Raw genomic sequence first — 22,729 nt, forward strand, 5'->3', positions numbered from 1 at the left:
CTATCCTTTGACTCTTTCTTCATAAAATGTTTGAATGATTTGTGTCTCAGTTCAGGAAACATCCAGTAGCAATGGAAAGAATGTATGATAATCCTAATTTCACAAAGGTGGTACAAAGATTTAGCCAAACTGACTAGACCAGTGTTTCTCAACCTGTGGTCCGTGACAATAGGAGAGGTGGTTCGGAGGCAGACTTAAATTAATTATATAAATATATATATTTTTAGTTATCCAAAGAAATTAAAATTAAATAAGTAAGTAAAAATTATTGAAATCAAATGGAGACAAAAAAAAACAAGAAAAAGCATCAAAATGTTCAAAGGCGGAAGCAATAAAACTATATTGTTGTTCACTTCACTCTTCTTTTATTACTCATCATTCTGGCACTACAATAATTTGTAGTGGCAAAATGACGAATAATAAGAGGAGTGAAGTGAATAACAATATAGTTTTACTGCTTCTGCATTCCCTTGCTGTTTTGTCAGATTTGAAGTGAACATGTGTTATCCACATTTCAACCAATTGCTTGTTATTTATTGATTTTTATTACTGAAGGTTTTCCTCCTTCAACCAAGGCTCAGTATACCTTCAGAAGTGCTAAATGATACTTGAACAAAGTGTGTCGTGAGTTAACCCCGGTATTTAACAGCGAGTAAATCTGATACTATTAAAGTAGAAGAAACAAGCAGTTCAAAGAAAAAATACAGTAGGAAATATAATAGTTCATATTTCGAATTCGGGTTTACTTGGTGTGGAGATGAAACCTCAATGTCTTTTGTGTTATGAAGTGTTGTCGAACGAGTGCATAAAACCTACGAAACTCTGACATTTAGAAACTAAACATTGTGATGTGAAAAATAAGCAAATTGAAAAGAAAAAAAAAATCCAACTTCAGCGACATTAATTCATGGGAAAGATGTAGTTTTGGTCATGGGTTCAATTAACAGCAAGGCACTGGAAGCATCCTATCTCCTAAGTTTGCGCATAGCAAAAACAGGGAAACCTCATTGTATCTGGGAAAATTTACTACTTCCAGCTATAAAAATGTTGTAAAAACTATGTTTGGCAACAAGTTACTAAAAGATGTTGATTTGATTTCAATGACACTGTAGGTCACAGAATTAATGATATGGCAGGTGATGTAGAATCTCAGTTAATCAAAAGAGTTAAGAAGAGCCCTTATTATGTGTTACAGATGATGCGCAGTTAATATGCTGCGTAAGATATGCACATGATAACAAATTCATGACGATATTCTGTTTTGTAGAACTTTGTCATCCTGAACAACTGGAGAAGAAATATTTCACACTCTCAATAATTATATAATACACAAAGGGAGTCAGTGGGGAAAATGTATAGGCTTCTGATCGGATGGAGCTTGAGCCCTTGCAGGCAGGCAAAGTTGGGGGGTTGTTTCTAAGGTCAAGGAAGTGGCTCCGGTTATGAATCGGGTATATTGTTTATGAAACAATGTGTGACATAGGGAAAAGCTGGCCTCCAAAGGAATGCCACTAGAATTTAAAACTGTGCAATACAATGCTGTAAACTAGTTAATTTTATTAAGGTTCAACCATTAAATAACAGGTTATTTTCAGTATTCTGCAATGAAATGGACAGTGAATATATACACCTTTTGCTTCATTCTGAAATTTGCTAGCTCTCCAGAGACAAAACACTAGCAAGATCATTTCGATTAAGGCATGAAGTTTTATAGTTTGTAAATGAACGTAATTCTAATTTTGCATCACTCCTTGTTGACGAAGCATGGTTATCAATACTATCCTGTCTTTCAGACATTTTTTTTCAAAATTAAATGAACTGAAACTCTCCCTTCAGGGAAATTCTTTTAACTGTTCTTGATTCCTATGACAAAATAAAGGCATTCGATAAAAAAAAAAGCTAGTGTTGTGCATTAGTTATGTAAAAGACAAATAATTTGCACCTTTTCTAACATTGGAATCCATTTTAGTGGAAAACGATCTTTTTGTTGATTCTGAGTTTCTGGAAAGGGTTTGTGACCACTTCAAAACCCTGAAACAGAATTTTGAAACATATTTTCCGAATAACTTTTGTAAGAAATTTCTGTGGGTTCAACATCTATTTCAGGCTTATAGTCACAAAAACGACCTTTCATTATCGAAAAAAACCCAATTAATTGAGCTTTCAAGTGACAGTGCACTTAAAATGCAATTGTGTGATCTTGGTTGGCTCAATTCTGGATCTCGCCTTCAGTGAGAAGTGAATTTCCCGAATTATCTGAAGCACTGAAAATCATCATGTTGTTTTCTACAACCTATCTTTGTAAGAAAGGATTTTCATCGCTCCTTCAAATAAAAACAAAATGCAGAAATCATCCTAGTGTTTGTGTGTGTGTGTGTGTGTGTGTGTGTGTGTGTGTGTGTGTGTGTGTGTGTGTGTGTGTGTGTGTGTGTGTGTGTGTGTGTGTGTGTGCTGACCTTCGACTGAAGTTGACCAATATTGAGCCAGATATCCTGCAACTCTGCAAAGGACAAGAAGCTGAACCATCTTATTAAAAGTAAGTGGTAACATTTATTTGACTACAATTTCCGATTATTCTCATTACTGGTTTTGGAATTAATCCATTTCCAAAATCGGGGATGAATCGCAAGTTATGCAAAGTGACGTCATGGTGAGGCCCAGCTCTGTTGGAAAGGAGGATAGCTGCCTGTGTCTCATTTAGCGAAGTTCCGTATCTCATATGGTCACTTGCGGGAATATGCTGCACACCAAATCCGTCGCATGCAGACAACAACATCCATATGGTCATGGATTATACAGAAACACATCAAAATGTAACGAATACAAGCAACACACAGAACGGATATAAATAAAACCACCACAAGATTAATGAATCTGCCAGATTTACGATGATCACTGTTGTGCCTCTGGATAAAACAGGACGGATATAATTAAAACCACCATCATGACATGATTAGTACAAATCACATGCTTATGGTATATAGGGCATACGGTCACTGGCGGAAAAATGTGCCTGACCACGTGGATGGTACTTTACGACTGACATTGTGGGTTGGACTGTTTATAGATATCGGGAAGGAGTTCACATAACAGGAAGTCAGGATATAATTAAAACCACCATCATGACATGATTAGTACAAATCACATGCTTATGGTATATAGGGCATACGGTCACTGGCAGGAAAATGCACCTGACCACGTGGATGGCACTTTATGACTGACATTGTGGGTTGGACTGTTTATAGATATCGGGAAGGAGTTCATATAACAGGAAGTCTTACATTTTTTTGCTGGTCAGGGAAAATTCGTAAGGGAAATAAGGCTATTCATATAGAAGTGTGTGTGGGGGGGACATTAATTGCTTTGGAATGTACTGAGTGAAATTTTTGGATATATGCAGGGGATTGGTTTGGACAGGACAAGGGATGTCATCCATGGATATCAAGTTTGTATTCAGTATTATGATGAATGGAATAAGATAAGAACAACATTTTTCTGTCATCTCACAATGCAATTAGCGAATGGAACAGTTTACATGTCACAGGTTGAATCAGAGATTGCGTGAAGATAAAAGTTGTTGTATGGGCAGATGAATGGGGATAACATATAAAATAGAAAAGTTGCTGTGGATGGATGTATGGGAATTAAAGATAAACTCATTGTGGGCAGATGAATGAAGGCATCACAGGACGGCGCTGACATTACCCATTCATTTGCTCATGGTACCAACGGCGCTAAGAAATTTGTTGTGGAGTGAGCTTAATGAGTGTGGGCAGATGAATGGGGATAACATATAAAATATAAAAGTTGCTGTGGGCAGATGAATGGAGGTATCAGAGGGACAGCGCTGAAATACTCATTCATTTGCCCACAGCAAATTAGAAACTGATAATGTTTATTTGTTTAATAAAAATTAAAACTTTGTTCACTGATGATACACTTTTAATCATTTACTTCTAACTTAATTATGTTTCCATTTGTATTAAAAAACATGCTTTTAGATATATTATGTTATAAAAGGCACAGTTTTTCGAAAATCTTGGGTAATCCTCACATACATTTAAAAAAAATTAAATAACTTAGTGGTCCATAGTATTGTTTTAGGCATTTTACTGGTCCTTGGGCTTAGAAAGGTTGAGAAACGCTGGACTAGACCATTGAAATATTTGAATGATTTGAGTCTCAGCTCAGGAAACATCCCACAGGAATGGAAAGAATGTATGGTAATCCCATTGCACAAGGGTGGTACAAAGACTAGTGCATCTAAACATCAACCTATCAATATTTCTAGAGTAATTGTAAAAATTTTTGAGAAGTTGTGTAAGAACGTGCATACGGAAATGGGAGGACAAACAAAACACATTTTGCAAGAAACAGTGCGAGTTTACTAAAGGGAGGTCATGTCTGAACAGTTCGCTCTTATTTTCTAATAATGTTACAACTGAGTTGGATAAAAGGAATGGATAATATGATAAGATTGAACTTTTGCAAATCATTTGAAAGAATACCATCATGAAAGGCAGTTGCTTAAACTAAAGAATATGGGATTGGAATATAAACTATTGGCTTGGATGAGTGGGTGGTCAACACACAGGTATCAGAAAGTGATATAATGAGAATGTGAATCTACCAGATTTAATGTGACCAGTGGGGTGACCCAGAGATCAGTCTTTGGACATTTGTTGTCTCCATACATTAATGATATTGGAAAGGAGCTGACAGGAGATCTCCCATTGTTGGCTGATGATGCAAAGAGGGCAATCAGAGATACTGTTGATATACACTGCTTGGAAAGAAGTCAGCAGCCATCCTTCATGGGCAAGGTGCACATGTCATGCAATGAGTCACGTGTTTGTAGACAGTATAAATTGGAGGAATATGATGCATGTAGGTATGTTAATTCGTATGAGTGGGCTGATTGACATGCTTACTTGCAAATCACTCCAATATGGTCAATTTTCTTGTCACGACCTCACTTTTACTTATGAGCCAGAACATTATGACTACCCAGCCTGTTTCTGGCCATCCTGACTGCATCCTGTTCCTGGTTGGCCAGAAACAGGCTAGTGATAGTGACAGTATCCTACTGTGGGGATTGTTTGCATAGGCATCACTGAATCCTCTTGTCCCTATTGAACACACCTTTATTGCTAATTCGTACTTGGGGATTAAAAAAGAAAAAGAAACAAAGACAAGCCTTATGAACTCAAGGAGCTACACAAACTTGTCCAAAGCAGGACGAGTTTGTGTAGCTCAAAGAGTACATAAGGCTTGTAAAGTTCCCTTTTCGCAGCCATTTCACCCAGACACAGTTGCACTGATTTGGAAGCATCATATTTGGAATGTGACGCTTCCAAATCAGTGCAACTGTGTCTGGGTGAAATGGCTGCGAGAAGGGAACTGATAGTTTGAAAGAGGCATTGTGTAGGATGCCATGTTGCAGGCCTATCTGTTTTGGAAAATTGTTGACAAATTGGGCCATTCTAGGTCAATAGTCAGTGATACTATACTGAGATGGAAGCACAGAGGATTCAACTGAAAGTGCTACCTATAGTGAACAGCCCACCACACTCACCAAATGTGATCATATGGTGCAACAAAGGGTAATATGCATAAACCATCATTCGTCAGCAGACATGTTGGATGCGGAGTTCTAGAAATGAACTGGAACATGCATTTCCCCAAAATCATTCAGAACCAAGGCTTACAACATGGGTTTCCATGGTAGGCCAACAATATGCAAACCCCATATTATCCAAACCAGCATGCAGCACTGCCTTCAGCAGTGCAAATAGCATATACAGTAGGATGTGGAATCTTAGAAAGGTGTAAATCTTGATTATGAAGATAGGGTGTCAGATTACAGAGTTTAGTGAATAGAAGAGAAAAGGATAGGCAGATCTGATTAAGGCATTTAAACTGTTGAAGAGTTATTATTATTATTATTATTACCACCCCAAGACATCATGGAGTCAAAGACTCATCTGGGAGGCCCTTTTATCACACAATATCAATATAGCTCATCATACAGTGTTTTAAACACGTTCAAGCTCTTTGCAGACACCACATTCTCAGGCAAAGCATTCCAATCATTCACAACTCTGCATGAAAAAAACCTGCCTCTCACTCTCCTACTCACACCCTATTTATACAGGGGATGACCTCTGGTTCCCCCCCCCCTGATCTCCCACTATTCTCTGTAAAACTTCTCCAACACTGATCCTATAACAACCCCTTACCAACTTGTAGGTCTCTATCATATCTCCCCCTCTTCCTCCTGTCCACCAGACTCTGCAAATTACATCTTCTCAATCTTTCCTCATACTCGACATTCCAGAGGTCAAAAACTAGTCAGAAACCTTAGTCAGTCTCCTTTGGACCCTTTCCAACATCTCTTCATCCTTCTGAAAACCAGGTGACCAAATCTGGGCACAATAGTCCATGTGTGGCCTAATCAAAGCCTTATACAACGGAAAAAGAATCTCCCTACTTCTACATGTCAATGTCCTCCACATCGTTCACAGAAGCTTTTGTGTTGCCTTCACAATTTAGGCAATGTCCCCTAAATTTTAGATCCTTATCCACTATCACCCCCAGATCTCGTATTTTTTCTACCTCCAACAATATATTCTCACCAAGCATAAATTCTGCATCCCATCTTTGTTTTCCAAATTTTAAAACCTTACATTTTGCAACATTGAACTCACATCCCCATTTCTGTGCCCAATCACTCAATCTATTCAAGTCTTCCTGTAAGGCCACAACATCTTCACTACACTTCATGGTTCATCCCAACTTTGCATCATCTGCAAACAACTGAATATCTCCATCCAAATCTTCACCTATATCATTAATATACAAGTTAAACAGCAATGGACCTAAAACAGATTCCTGAGGCACTCCACTAATGACTTTCCTTTTCCTGGATATCGCTCCCCCATACACAACTTGTTGATACTCATCAGACAGCCAGTCTCCAATGCAATGCACCAATCTAATATCCAACTCCATCTGCTCTAGTTTGACTATCAACCTATCATGAGGTACTCTATCAAAAGCCTTTGCGAAATCCAAGTATATTACTGTGTATCCTTTTCCTCTGTCCAAGGAAGCAGTCATTTTATTGTAATAAGTAAGTAGATTACTAAAACATGACCTCCCTTTAGCCAATCCATGCTGTCCATCAAAGATAATACCATTATTATCAACCCAACTCTGGATTCTAGTTCTCACAAACTTCTCCAACAACTTAACCACAACACCTGACACACAGATAGACCTATAGTTTGATGCTTGAGTTCGATCACCTCCTTTATGAAGTGGCACAATCTTGCCCTCCTTCTACTCCTTAGGAACTTGACCGAGTGCAAGACTCATATTAAAAAAATATGTCAAGGCAGGTGTCAACTCCCTGGCACATTCTTTGAATATGTGGTGATATATTATCAAGTCCCACAGCCTTATTAACATCTAGTTTACTCAACTCCCCATACACTTCTTGCTCACCTACAGTCAGTCTCTCCTCCCCATCATCAACTGCTCTCAATCCCTCCGTGAAGTCACATTCACAAGATTGAAAGATCTTTATGAACTGCTCATTAAGTATCTCCACCACACATTCTGCATCAGCTGTCTTTATATCATTTTCTCCAATCAATGTCATCCTTCCATAATTATTCTTTCTTTTGCTGGCTACATATCAAAAGAATTCCTTAGGATTCTTTTTGGCTTCATTAGCCAATTGCTGTTCATACCTCTCTTTAGCTACCCTCACCAACCAAGTCACCCTCCTTGCTTGGTCTTTGTAGACCTCATGGAATTGGTTATTTCCACTTCTCTTATGCTGCCTCCACAATGCCCTTTTTCTCTGTATCGCATGCTTAATCTCTTTATTCATCCATCTCACATCCACCTTATTTAACCTTCTCACCCTTGTAATACATTTAGACATTGCATCTACTAGATAGTTTTTGAAAATCCCCCAAGCTGCATTGATCTCTTTTTCAGCTAACTCCTCATTCCACACTACACCCATTAGCTGTCTCCAGAGCTCTTCATAATCACCCCCCCCCTTGTAGTTCTACATATGCCCTTTTCTGACAGAAGTCCTTGCACTGCTGGCATTAATAATTAAGACTGAGGATATTTTTCATATGGTAGAATGAGGGGGAGAAGGAACAAGGACAAGAAGTCATTCCTGGAAGTTACAAAAGGAAGTAGTGAGTAAAAGGTTAAAAAATAAGTTTTTTGTATGAAGAGTGGTAGTAACCTGGAATGCATTGTCTGAGAGGGTGGTAAAAGTGCATACAGTGGGTAAGTTTAACAAGTGGCATGATAGACTTTGTATTGACTAGTGTTGACCTCCAATGATGAGTCATGACTCCATGGAGGTGAAGAAAATAATAATAATAGTAATTTCATTCTCTGTTTTCACTGACTGCACATTGTTGAAGTTTTGATAATGCTAGTCAGCTGGTATAACATCAGCTTGTTAGTAATTGATTTTACTCAGTAAATTATTTATTTGCATTCCAGTTTTAAGTAATATTTGTTCCAAAAACTTTGAAATAAATCATTGCAGCAGCTACAGAAATTTGAATATGGACATACAGCTCTATTGAATGTATATACTGTATGAGCAGACCACATCTGGATTAATGCACTCAGATTTGTTCACCATGATTTGAAGAAGATGAAGTAACTTGGAGAGGGTTCAAAGTTATTGTTTGTTATGGCATAGACCAGTGATGGTGAACCTTTTTACCCATATGTGTCAAACATCTTTTTTTTTTAAATATTGACGTTGTTGGTGCACTTGCATACATGCATTATAAATTTAACTACTTAATAATAGATCGTGACGTATACATATCATATTAGGCTATTTATTTAATAGGACATTGATATACAATCTATGAATTCATATTATACAATTAATTTAATAAACTATTGAAATTAGTTTTTTCATCAGAATACCAATATTTTTCAATATCCAAGGTGTGTCACCTGAAACCCTGAAATGTGTTAGTGCTGACACGCATGTCATAGGTTCGCCATCACTGGCATAGGCAGACTGTATATAGCCTATTGTATTTAATGGATATAAGACAGAAAACAAAGGGATGATATTATTATTATTATTATTATTATTATTATTCAGGCCTCCATGGAGTCAAGAGACTCATCGTGGGAGGTCCTTCCTAGGAAACACAAAGTCTATCATACCACTCCTTGAACTCATTGCCAATTCTTGCTCTCACCACTCTCTCAGGCAATGCGTTCCACGGTTCAACCAACCTCCACGCAAAGAAACTACTCCTCATCCTCTTGCTCGCGGCTTCCTTTCGTAACTTCCAGGAATGGCCCCCTTGTCATTACTCCTCCTGCTTCCACCAAGTGAAAGAACTCCCCAGTGTCAACCTTGTAACTACCTCTCAACAGTTTAAAAGTCTCAATCATATCATCTCTCCTTCTTCTATCTACCAAACTCTGCAGTCTACATTCCCTCAGCTGATCCTTATAACTAACAGTGTACAGTTCTGAAACCATCTTTCTTATCCACCTGTGTACCTTTTCCACAGTTAATTTATTCCCTTCAAATCCTGGGGACCAAATTTGAGAACAATAGTCTAAGTGTGGTCTGATTAGGGTCTTATACAATGGAATGATAACTCTTTTATTTCTGCAAGTCAGTGTCCTTCTCAGTATTGCAACAATCCTCTGGGTTACCTTCACCACCTTTGCAATATGCTCTCTGAATTTCAGTTTTCTATCAATCACCACTCCCAGATCTCTTGTCTCCTTTACTTCCTCCAGTACAGCTCCTCCAGTCGAGTACGCAGCGTCCCATTGATGTATCCCAAACTTCAAGACTTTACATATTGCTGCATTAAGCCGACATCCATATTCATTTGCCCATCTGCCTAGTTTATTCAAATCCTCTTGCAGGGTTGCCACATCTGCACTATTACTAATAAGCCTTCCCAGCTTCACATCATTTGCAAACAACTGAATATCCCCCCCCTGCAATCCATTGACAATGTAACTGATATAAAGGTTAAACAATACAGGTCCCAGTACTTAGCCCTGTGGGACCCCACTTGTAACCCCCTCTCTCTCTCTCTTTCTCTCTCTCCTTGATATTGCCTCACTATATACAACTCTCTAACACCTATCAGACAGCCAATCCTGAATCCACTTGACTAACCTGACATCTAAACCCATGTGCTGCAACTTAAATATCAGCTTATCATGTGGCACCCTGTCAAATGTGCCTTTGCAAAATCAAAAAAAATGGCAGTATTTGCCTTTCCCCTCATCAACTGCTCTTGTCACTTTATTATAAAAAAAAAAAAAATCATATTACTAAAGCAAGAGCACCCCTTAACAAATCCATGTCGACTCTCACAGATAACATTACCCTCATCTGCCCAACGCTGTATATGGTCCCTCACTAATAATATAATCGAGACATTTAAGTTGCTTAGAGGTATTTACCAGATTGGCACCAGAGCGATATTTCTTATGGTCAAATAAGAGAAAGAGACAGAGACAAGGGAGTGTCCCTGGAAATTATACAAGAGAGAGAGAGAGTGAGATGCATCTTGCATTTAGAGTAGTTGAAGAATCGAAGGCATTGCCTGACAGGATGGTGAGAGTGCAGACAGTGAATGAATCTAAGGAGTAATATGATAAAGTTCATGTTGTCTATGGTGAACTTTGCACAGTGAGTCTTGATGCCATTAAGGTCTTGAATGATTAATAATAATAATAATAAATATTTGAACTATCGATATACTAATATGTTGTATGTTGGATGGAAGATGATTTCAGAATATATATTTCTTTGGGTCCTTGGAATGTGGATGGAGTACGATGACAGATTGAGAGAATTACTACGATAAAGAGCCAAGAGGCTATTTTTTTCTGGCAGCGTAAATTAAGTTAAGGGGATATTAAATCCCTCATTATTTTGAAGCCGGATACGAAACGCGGAGATCAAAATCTAAGAGTTTCATGCCGAAGAACTGTTGGCGAGTCCAAGCATAAGTCATCACTTGGGTAGTACAACACTAGAGCAACTCGTTACAAAGGTTGGAGCAAGCTCCGTCACTATCCTTAATATTTTCTCATAATGTAAAACGCAGCTCCTAGGAGATATATTACTGTTTTTCATTATGAGGAGAGGTCCCTACCCAGACCAGTTTCGACCTTTATTTAGGTCTCATCAGTGAATAGGTAGACCTGAAATACCAAGGTTATCCGGCTTTAAAATAATGAGGGATTTATTATCCCCCCCCTTAATTTAATTTATGCTGCAGGAAAAATAGCCTCTTGGCTCGTTATCGTAGTAATAATAATATATGGGTACACCGGTCTGGCAATTCATTAGTAGGGGGTATATGTAAGTTCGGTTCACTTAAACCTACAGTATCAATCCACCTATATCTTGGTCTTCCTCTGGGTCTTTTTCCTGCCAACCTGGCAGAGAACACTTGTTTGGCTAATCTTTCCTTCCCCATTCTATTTAAGTGACCTTACCACCTGAGATTAGCTCTGCTAACGAATTCCTGGATGCTGACAATGTCAAGTTCCTTCCTAATATCCTTGTTTTTAATATGATATTGCCATTGATGCCATATGTTCATGCCCTTAATCTTTCTCAGGACTCTCATATCTGCAGTCTCTAGTCTTTGGTCAAGTGTTTTACTTCTGACCTAGCTCTCAGATCCATAAGTTTAAATTGGTTTGAACACTGTCTTGTATACAGCTAATTTAGTTTTTTGACTAATTTCTCTCTTATTCCATATAAATTTATTGAGTTGACTTCCTACCATACCAGCTTTGTTGATTCTGTTGTCTATTTCCATAATTAATTTACCATCTTCACTAAAAATCATGCCTATGTAGTTGAAATGTTTTACTGTTAATAATAATAATATTTTATTTCTTGTTCTTTTATTTCAAAAGAAACATCTAATTGTCAGACATTAAAATGCAAGTATAAAAATTTAAATTTCTTTTAAAAATTAATTTTTCTCTATATTTTTTCAAGGAGCAGTTTCATTTCTGTTATGAAGCTGCCCTAGAACTGGCAGAATCACTTCCTCTCTTTTTATGGTAACCTGAACATCTTGCAATGGAGGAAACTTAACTAATATTGAATCTTGTTGATGTGAAGACAGTTCCTGGATGCATCTAAGCATACAAAAGTAGAAATTATCTCCAGTAGTGAAGAGCTGTACCTGCAAGTTGTACTTGACATTAAAAAAAAAGTGAATAAAAGTGACTGGAAATGTGCAACACACTTGAAATATTAACACATGTGCTATAACATTTCTCTTTGTTTCTTGTATAGCTCAAATTCTTTTAAGTTAAAAATAATCTGTATACATTTATTTAAGCTCAAGGTCTTGTAAGTTGAAAACAAGATGTATATGTTTATTTAAGGTGTAAACTAAATCTCTTTTATATTAAAAAGCATTGCTTTCTTCATATAGTATATGTAGATTTTATTATTTTTAGACTAGAATAAATGTCTTTTAGAGGTGTAATTGCTCTGAATATTCATTTCAATCATGCTGGATCATTATTTCCTCGCTCATTATTTCCATATGGTAAAGACCATACTTTTCTCTTCCTGTTCAACTTTTAAAATTTATCATTTAAAAAATAACTTCCGATAAAATGCTTTCTATAATTATTGGATAGAACAGTGCTTTCCAAACTTTTCATGTTGGTGACACACTTTTTAGGTAAACATAATTTCGTGGCACAGTAATTCAGTCTGATGTGCCTCTCATGGGTCACATGGCCAGATCAGATGTAGTTTAAGTATATGCTTTTACAATTATATTTTGTATAACTTTTAGAAAGTTTATTTAAAAATCTCTTCCTGTTCATCCGATACCAGAATAATAAAAATTGACTATTTATAGTAAGTGATTAATCACTCACTCCTTTTAAAACTGATCCCATCATTACTATAACAAGCAATTCCTTTTGATATTTGATAAGATCAAATATCATATAACTCCTTTAAAGGTTATTATTATTATTATTATTATTATTAAACAAGACCTCATGGAGTCAAAGACTCATCTAGGAGGTCCTTTTATCTCACACATCTCATCATACCGTGTCTTAAACACATTCAAACTCTTGCAGACACCACACTCTCAGGCAAGGCATTCCAATCACTCACAACTCTGCACGAAAAAAACCTGCCTCTCACTCCCCTACTCACACCCTCTTTATACAGTTTCCAGGGATGACCTCTGGTTCTCCCCTGATCTCCCACTATTCTCTGTAGAACTTCTCCACCATTGATCCTATAACAACCCCCTTACCAACTTGTAGGTCTCTATCATATCTCCCCTCTTCCTTCTCTCCACTAGACTCTGCAAATTACATATTTTCCATCTTTCCTCATACTCGACATTCCAGAGGTCAGAAACTACCTTAGTCAGTCTCCTTTGGACCCTTTCCAACATCTCTTCATCCTTCTGAAAACCAGGTGACCAAATCTGGGCACAATAGTCCATGTGTGGCCTAATCAAAGCTATATACAATAGAACAAGAATCTCCCTACTTCTACACATCAGTGTCCTCTGCATCATTCCCAGAAGTCTTTGTGTTGTCTTCACAATTTTGGCGATGTGTCCCCTAAATTTTAGATCCATATTCGCTATCACCCCCAGATCTCTACTTCCAACAATATATTCTCACCAAGCATAAATTCTGCATCCCATCTTTGTTTTTCAAATTTTAAAACCTTACATTTTGCAACATTGAACTCACATCCCCATTTCTGTGCCCAATCACGCAATCTATTCAAGTCTTCTTGCAAGGCCACAACATCTTCACTACTCTTTATGGTTCATCCCAACTTTGCATCATCTGCAAACAACTGAATATCTCCATCCAAATCTTTGCCAATATCATTAATATACAAGTTAAATAGTAATGGCCCTAAAACAGACCCCTGAGGCACTCCACTAGTGACTTTCCTTTTCCTGGATATTGCACCCCCATACACAACTTGTTGATACCTATCAGATAGCCAGTCTCCAATCCAATGCACTAATCTAATATCCAACCCCATCTGCTCTAGTTTGACTGTCAACTTATCATGAGGTACTCTATCAAAAGCTTTTGCGAAATCCAAGTATATCACTGTGTATTCTTCTCCTCTGTCCAAGGAAACAGTCACTTTATTGTAATAAGTAAGTAGATTACTAAAACATGACCTCCCCTTAGCAAATCCATGCTGTCCATCAAAGATTATACCATTGTTGTCAACCCAACTCTGGATCCTAGTTCTCACAAGCTTCTCCAACAACTTAACCACAACCACCTGACACACAGATAGACCTATAGTTTGATGCTTGAGTTCGATCACCTCCTTTATGAAGTGGCATAATCTTGCCCTCCTTCCACTCTTTAGGAACTTGACCAAGTGCAAGACTCGTATTAAAAAAAATATGTCAAGGCAGGTGTCAGCTCTCTGGCACATTCCTTCAGAATATGCGGTGATATATTATCAAGTCCCACAGCCTTATTTACATCTAGTTTACTCAACTCCCCAAACACCTCTTGCTCACTTACAGTCAGTCTCTCCTCTCCATCATCAACTGCTCTTAATCTCTCCATGAAGTCACATTCATAAGATTGAAAGATCTTTATGAACTGCTCATTAAGTATCTTTACCACACATTCTGCAACAGCTGATTTTATACCATTTCCTCCAATCAATGTCATCCTTCAATAATCATTCTTTCTTTTGCTGGCTACATATCAAAAGAACTCCCTAGGATTCTTTTTGGCTTCATTAGCTAACTGCTGTTCATACCTCTCTTTAGCTACTCTTATCAACCAAGTCACCTTCCCTGCCTGGTCTTTGTAGACCTCATGAAATTGGTTACTTCCACTTCTCTTATGCTGCCTCCACAATGCCATTTTTCTCTGTATTGCATGCTTAATCTCTTTATTCATCCATCTGACACCTACCTTATTTAACCTTCTCACCCATGGTATATATTTAGACATTGCATCTACTAAATAGTTTTTGAAAATCCCCCAAGCTGCATTGATCTCTTTTCCAGCTAACTCCTCATTCCATACTACACCTGCAAGCTGTCTCCTGAGCTCTTCATAATCACCCCCCCCCCTTGTAGTTCCACATATACCCTTTTTTCACAGTGGTCCTTGCACTGCTGGCAACCACCCAGGTAATCACCTCATGGTCACTTTCACCAATTGGTGGATGATTTGACACCTCATTGATAATTACATCCTCCGATGAGATGACCAAATCCAAGACCCTTAATCCTCGCACGCCCTCTGTTACATATTGTCTGAGGTAGTTATCCCTCAAAAACCCAAGAAACTCATTTTCTTTACTTCCAGTTGCTATCTCATCATTCCAGTGTATATTGCCATAATTATAATCGCCCATACTGATCATCCTTTTCTTATTTGCTTGGCTTATTTCACTATCACCACCATCCGCATTACCAGGTCTATAACATCCCACCAAGTATTTGATTCTATTCACCTCTATCTCACACCATACTGCCTCAAAACCACTGGCCCTATTTTCCTCTTGCATCTCTACCTTGTATGGACATAACTCTTTCTCTATCATCAATAGCACTCCCCCTCCCTTTTTACTCCTTCTATCCTCACATCATACCTTTCCATCTCTATTCCTGTCAGGATGTCATCCTCATCTAACCATGTCTCACTTATTCCGACAATCTCTGGGTGCACAGACACAATTAGTGCAACCATTTCATCCGCCCTGTTTCTTATACTTCTAGCATTGGTATACAAACACAACAACTCATTTCTGGATCTACAGCTAGTTCCACTGATACCACTCACTCGATGTGATCTCTCCATACTGGACTGGGGCCATTTCCCTTTCTGCTTCTTCATTTTAGAACCCTTTGCAATTTCGACTGTTTCCTCTTGATCCCTGTCATCCCATTCCTTTCCTGCCTACACATGCTCTCACCTCCTCTTGGAGCATCCACCTTTTACACGCTGTGTATCCCTGTCCACCCTGAGCCTCCCCGTTTCCCTGCTCCTCTTGCACACCCATTCTCTCATTTTCTATACTCATACCACTCACTTCTCCATTCATTTCCACTTCTTCAATCTCTCCTGCTCTTCCACATCACTCCCCCTCTCGATCTGATTCATTCTCTCTATTCACTTCTCTACTTTCCAGCAGCAAATCTCTCCAAGCGACTCACACGATAACCACTCAAATGTAGTCCATCGCTCCATTACAGCTCACACGATAACCACTCAAATGCAGTCCATCGCTCCAATACAGCTCACACGATAACCACTCAAATGCAGTCCATCGCTCCAATACAGCTCACTTCATCCCTCAAACTCATTCCACACATTAACAAACTGTACTCCCATCTCCTCACACATTTCAGCCAGAATATTTCATAATCCTTGCTCTCCGCCTCATTTCACCACAATCATACCTAGGCAACACACTGACTACCCTTGCTGTCACACTATTCTCTTTTATCTTTCCAAGCAGTCTCCTGACATTCATTTTGATATGCTCTTTGTTCTCTCTCAAATGATTTGTACCAATTAATACAATTAACTCTTTTGCTCGCTCCCGCCTCATATTCAATGCCTTAATCACTCTACTCATTTTACCACCTGGAAAACTTACCTTGTGCATTTTATCTTCTAGCACACCTTTAATAATGGAGTCGTCATACAATGCCACTTGCTCATCTTTCATTAACTCTTTCATGCCATCATGATTTATTTTAATAGTTTTGACCTGAATTCTCTTAATTTCATTCCGCATGATATAGTTATACTATACTCTTGTCTTGTGGGCACGACACATTCTATTAGCAAACTAGAGATTAAACTTGTTTCACGACACACCCTATCTCATGAAAACCTTTCATTTTTATTAAAAATATATAATATAGTATGATTGAATGAAAAACACATCAAGTGAGCTGAAATGATTCTCTCTTCTTAATTTTTCAATGTATTTAATATAGGGAAAACAGATTTCATAGCTCGCTTGTTGAGTTTTTTCGATCATACTGTATTTTTATATATAATAAAATATACAAAATAAAATATATATAATATATTTATATTTATTTCCAAGATTAATGTCATTGTTATAAGAAATAGAAAGAAATATATAATAATAGAATTTTAATGAGATATATGAGCTTCATGGGATGAACACAGCTTTTCAATATTTGGTGGAATAGTAGAAAAAGACACTCTTCCATATTAATGCAGACGATTCAACAGTTGATTCTTGTGTAGTTTCTTCTATAGTTGATACATTTTGTTCATCACAAACGTCACCTTTAAACCTTTCTTTCATTAATTAGAAACTTATCCATTTTATGGGTAATTCAACACCAATTCGATAAATAAAATTAAGTTTATTGTAAAGCTTTAACAGTAACTAAACATAAAATAAAAGCACCAGCTCTTTGTTTATTCACGTTGTAGTTAGAATAAACATCAATAATAACATTTGTATGAATAAATGATGCACTTTATTTTTATTGGTCGAACGATAATAAAACCAAGCGACTACTACCTGATAAAACCACAGGGATGAATTCGTCTGCATTTATTCTCCATTATTTATCGAAATATATTGATATGAAATATTCTTAAAGGTTAAAAATAATTAAAAGATAGTTTGCATATATAATTTTGAAAGTGAAATTTAAATTCTAGACCGTAAAACATCTTGCAATTACATTTTATTTAAAGTAAAGTTTTTTGGGACTCCTTAGTGCAACTCTGCGCAATTTAGCTTCTGTTTACATTTATTGTCACTCATACTTGAACTATAGAAAACCCCAATGAAAACAAAACTGATGGTGATGGTTGCATGCAAGTTGGTATAGACTCAGGAAGGGGGTTCCCAGCAGTTGACCTAATATCTTCTTTAACAGCGCTAACTAAAAGTCATACCAGTACTTTGCGAAATGGATAAGGCTGTGGAAATTTTCGGCGATTATTCTGTTTAGCACTTTATGTTCGCACGACACACCTTCACACTGCAGCCGACACACTAACATGTCGTGACACACAGTTTTAAAAACTCTGGGATAGATATTGTTTCAAACACATTACCGCACATTAAACTTGTCAGTAAGCTATATCCCCACTAATCTGAAAAATATATCACTAGTTTTCCACCATATGAAAACAGACATTTCATGTATACACCTTGGTATTGATGATACTGGATTGCAGGAAATTGAGGTGGATAGGGATTTGGGGGTAATGGTAAACAGACAATTGAAATTGACAGGTGATGGAGAGGATTCAGAGATGAGTGACCAAGCTGGTGACAGGTCTGTAGAATACTTCCTCTATGAATAGATTGAAAGTGTGTGGTCTTCAGAGTTTATTTGACAGGCAGAAGAGAGGGTTTGGGGGGGGGGGGCTTGATAGAAATTTATGTTACTAAAGAGATTTTGTCAGACTGATGCAAAAGAATTTTTTTTAATACATAGCACAATTGAAAGAATGATAGTATGTTGCACCCTTCAGCTGGAAAATGCCTAAGTTCAATTCTTGTCTTGACAAGATGAACTGTTATATGTTTTTTTTTTTTTTTTTTTTCAATTGAAGGTGAGTTAGTCGATCTCATAGGGAGATATCAGGGTTTTCCCTCACACAGAAACTCATGTTTTTAATCTCATGTACAGGAAAATCAGCTTAGAGAACACATGATTTACAGACAAAAAAATATTAGTGGTGAAAGTGGGCAGTAGATGCCATTATATATAGATGATGATAGTAGTAGCAGTTCTGTCTAGTTGATGGATTAAATGGTGGAGATGGAGTGCTGTAGAGTAGAGTGCCCTCCCTCGATGAGTCCTTAGACTCCTTAGAGATGTCAAGTAATAATAATAATTAATAGGGAGAGAACAACATTCACTAACATCTGTGGCCTCAACTCCAACCTTAATGGTGTCCACTACCATCTTAGTCTACCAAACCCGACCCCTTTTTGGCAGAAACTCAAATCTCACCTCCCAGCACTATTCATCTCAACCTTCCAAACTACACACTCTTTAACTCCTTTTGACACAAGGGTGGCATCTGTGCATACATCTGTTCTGACATACCTTGCCAGAGATCACCCAACCTAGAATCGCTTGACTTTGACCTTCTTTGGTTGAAAATATCCCTTCTCCACTCAGTCAAATACATTTGCTATCTCTATTGCTCTCTTAATGCCACCAACCACTCTGAGCTCTTTAATTTCCTCTCCTTAAAAATTGATTTTCTCCAGTTCCACTTTGCCAACAGCTGAATCATCCTCCTAGGAGATTTTAATGTCCACAACACCAACTGGCTTTCCTCCTCCTCCAGTTGTACAGATCTTGCAGACAAAGATGCTGAAACATTTGCCATTGCTAATAGCCTTACACAACTTGTTCACGTGCCAACCAGAATACCAGATAACCCGAACACCACTCCTCAAACACCCTAGATCTCTTCCTAACTAACAACCCTTCTGTATTTGGAAAAATATACAGTGAAAGTAGTGCCCTCCCCCCAGGTAATTGTGACCACAATCTAGTACTCATCTCCCCCCCCCATGCCACAACACTTACACAACCACACTCACATACCAAGTGGGACAGCCTCTGTGACTTCTGTGCCTCATCCACATGGTTGGACTATTGCCTCCAGCCTTCCAACCCAAACATATGCACCAAACTTATACCAAAGTAATCCTCACTGACATGGAAACATACAATCCCCACACTACTTTGAACTGCCGTTTCCTAAAAAATCTAAGTAAACCTTGGTTTTCTAGATGTGCCAAGGCCGTGCAAATGAAAAAATCAAGCATACCATATCTGGCTCACATCAAAACTCCATCCTACTTTAGTGCTTATACTCAAGCCTGAAATAGATGCAAGAAAACTATCAATGCCTCCAAAACAGAGTTTGAAAGAGCAAAAAGCAGGAAACTGGCAGCCTGTCCATATGGCAGCCAAACCTTTTGGTCCCCATCTTATGATGATACATTAGAGCCATCTGGATGGCTCTATTGTATCATCTTATGAAGATACAATAGAGAAAAAGCCCAATCTCTTGGCTTCACACTTTGCTTCCATTGCACGCTTCATATGGTATGCTTAATTTTTCATTTGTATGGCCTTGGCACATTTGGAGAACCAAGGTTTACTTTGATTTTTTAGGAAATCAGCAGTTCAGAGTGGTGTGGGGAATGTATGTTTCCATGCCAGTGAGGATTACTTTGGTATAAGTTCGGTACATTTGTTTGGGTTGGAAGGCTGGAGGCAATAGTCCGACCACGGGAATGAGGCACAGAAGTCACAGAGGCTGTCCCACTTGGTACTGCCAAACTATTCTTGTATGTGAATGGTTGTGTAAGTGTTGTTGCATGGGGGGGGGAGAGATGAGCACTAGATTGTGGTCACAATTACCTAGGGGCGGCCCACTACTTTCACTGTGTATTTTTCCAAATACAGAAGAGTTGTTGGTTAGGAAGAGATCTAGACAATGTTAAATGCCCCCTATATCCTTTTGCCAGAAAGAGATCCTAAAAATACTGTCCAAATTAGACACAAAAAAAAAAGTCTCCTGGCCCTGATGGCATTCCTCCAAATGTTCTGAAAGTTTGTGCACCAGAACTAACTCCAATCCTATGTCGCCTGTATATGCTCTCTCTCTTACTCCACTGGTATCTATCTATTCCACATCCTGGAAATTGGCCAATATTCAACCCATTCCCAAGAAGGGTGACAAAATCACTGCCTTCTAACTACCACTTTATCTCATTCATGTCGGTCCTGTCTAAAGTAATGGGAAAAAATCATCACTTCCCAACTCCTACATTACCTTGAACACACCCAACTAATAAACGACCACCGGTATGTCCGTTGCTGCCAGTCAACAGGAGATCTGCTCACATATATCACCCATCTCTGGACAAATGCCATGGAGAAGTTTGGGGACTCTCAAGTGGTTGCACTTGATATCTCCAATGTTTTTGACAGGGTCTGGCACAAAGGCTTACTAAGCAAACTTCCATCAAATGGTCTGTCTCAGGACTTGAGTTGGATTGCCAGCTTTCTGTCTGGATGCACAATATGTGTGTGATGGTGGATGGTTCCTTATCCTCTCACCATTCAACTAATGCCAGGGTTCCACAAGGTTCTGTCCTCTCACCAACCCTCTTCCGGCTATATATCAATGAGCTACTTCAGTTAACCAATACACAGTTTTGCAGATGACAGCTCATTGCACTCCTCCCTTTCATTTCATAGACCTTACTCTACACAATTCACCTCAACCTACAGAACATTAGCCACCACTGCCCTCAATTCTGATCTCTAAGCCATCCTTCAATGGGGTATATAAATTGCAAATCCACCCAGCTATTGATTACTGTTCTCACATTTAGAGTGGGGAGGGGACCCCTAAGAGCTCCCCTCAAAATGCTTGGGGGAGCTCTTAGGTTGGCTCAATACAGAGGAGAGCAATTAGACTTATGAATAACCCATCTTTTACCAACTCACTCCTCCCACTTTCGCACAGACGTTTGGTTTCTGCAATATGTGTATTCTATAAATATTTCCATCGCAAATGTTCATCGGAAATAGCATCAATAATTCCCCCCACTTAGTACTAAGCTCATTGGAACATGTGCAGCTGCTGCTCAACATCGCTTAACAGCAGGATTAGCCAAAGCAGGCTCCACAACTGAAATTCTAGGACTCTACGAATCTTGTTTACACATTCACTTTTTTTTTTAATTAATGAATTGATGATATGATGCTACTACAAGTTACATCCATCATACCCAGATTGAAAAACTCTGCAGTTCAAAACAACAACTGCACTGTGTCATTAAAATGAACTTAAATTTTTTTAATTTATGGAGCACTAAATTGTAAAATGGTGAGTGTTTATTGATTTCTTTCTTTTTTTCTTGTTTATTTTAAAGATTGTGTTGTGAGGGCTTTGCAAAAAACATTTGCTTGCTTTAGGGCTCCACTTTGGCAAGAAGTTTGGGAAACTCTGCCTTAACAGTGCACCTTGAAACCCCACAGAACAAGTTTCTTTTCCTCCTTGTCCTTCATCCCTGCTACTGCTGTATTGTTTCCCTGATGTGTTTTTCAAGGAATATAATATGCAATCTTTTAAATCAAATGTAAACAAGTTCCTAATTTCTCCACCACTACCTTATGGTACTAATGTACTATAGGTTGATTCAGCCAACCTTCCGTGTATGGACTCAAAATAGAAAAAAATAAAATAAATAAATAAAAGGGAGAATAAGGAATCATCTCTAGATTTTGAGGGAAACTTGTGCCATAGTATTGTAACTTATCTACACATAAACACAAGGAAAAGATTTATTAAATATACTACCAAATATTTCAGTTTTGAAATTAACAAACTATTGTCAGTCAGTAGCTTAAACAACAATTTTTTACAAGGTAGAATGCAAACAATTGATTTATTCAAAATAGTACAAGCCGCGTGATGTCGTTAATATTGTTAGATAGATGTAGTATCCAGATGGTTTCTTTGAACCTTCTGTCTTTGTAAATATCATTATTGGCCTTAATTTTTTTTTTTAATTTAATTTAATGTGTTATTCATATCAAATTTTCCCATTTTTTTGACAGGGATAGGCAGTCCTTCTGAT

At 37.9% G+C, this 22,729-nt stretch overlaps 1 protein-coding gene across 1 annotated transcript in view; it reads left to right on the forward strand.

Annotated features, from left to right (window-relative positions):
• The window catches only part of LOC150108517 (receptor-type tyrosine-protein phosphatase mu-like), a 1,155,664-nt gene extending 1,143,110 nt beyond the window's left edge, over positions 1-12,554 (forward strand). Inside the window, exon 46 of the mRNA XM_090415942.1 lies at positions 12,056-12,554. Coding sequence (XP_090272068.1) covers positions 12,056-12,124 — 69 coding nt within the window. The 3' untranslated portion in view covers positions 12,125-12,554. The remainder of the gene's footprint in view (positions 1-12,055) is intronic.
• Positions 12,555-22,729: the final 10,175 nt, after the last annotated feature.

The sequence above is a fragment of the Typopeltis vanoorti genome, chromosome 3 (genome assembly GCF_054136105.1).
Source record: "Typopeltis vanoorti isolate ZY-2024b chromosome 3, IOZ_Tvanoo_1.0, whole genome shotgun sequence".
NCBI classification, from domain to species: Eukaryota; Metazoa; Arthropoda; class Arachnida; order Uropygi; family Thelyphonidae; genus Typopeltis; species Typopeltis vanoorti.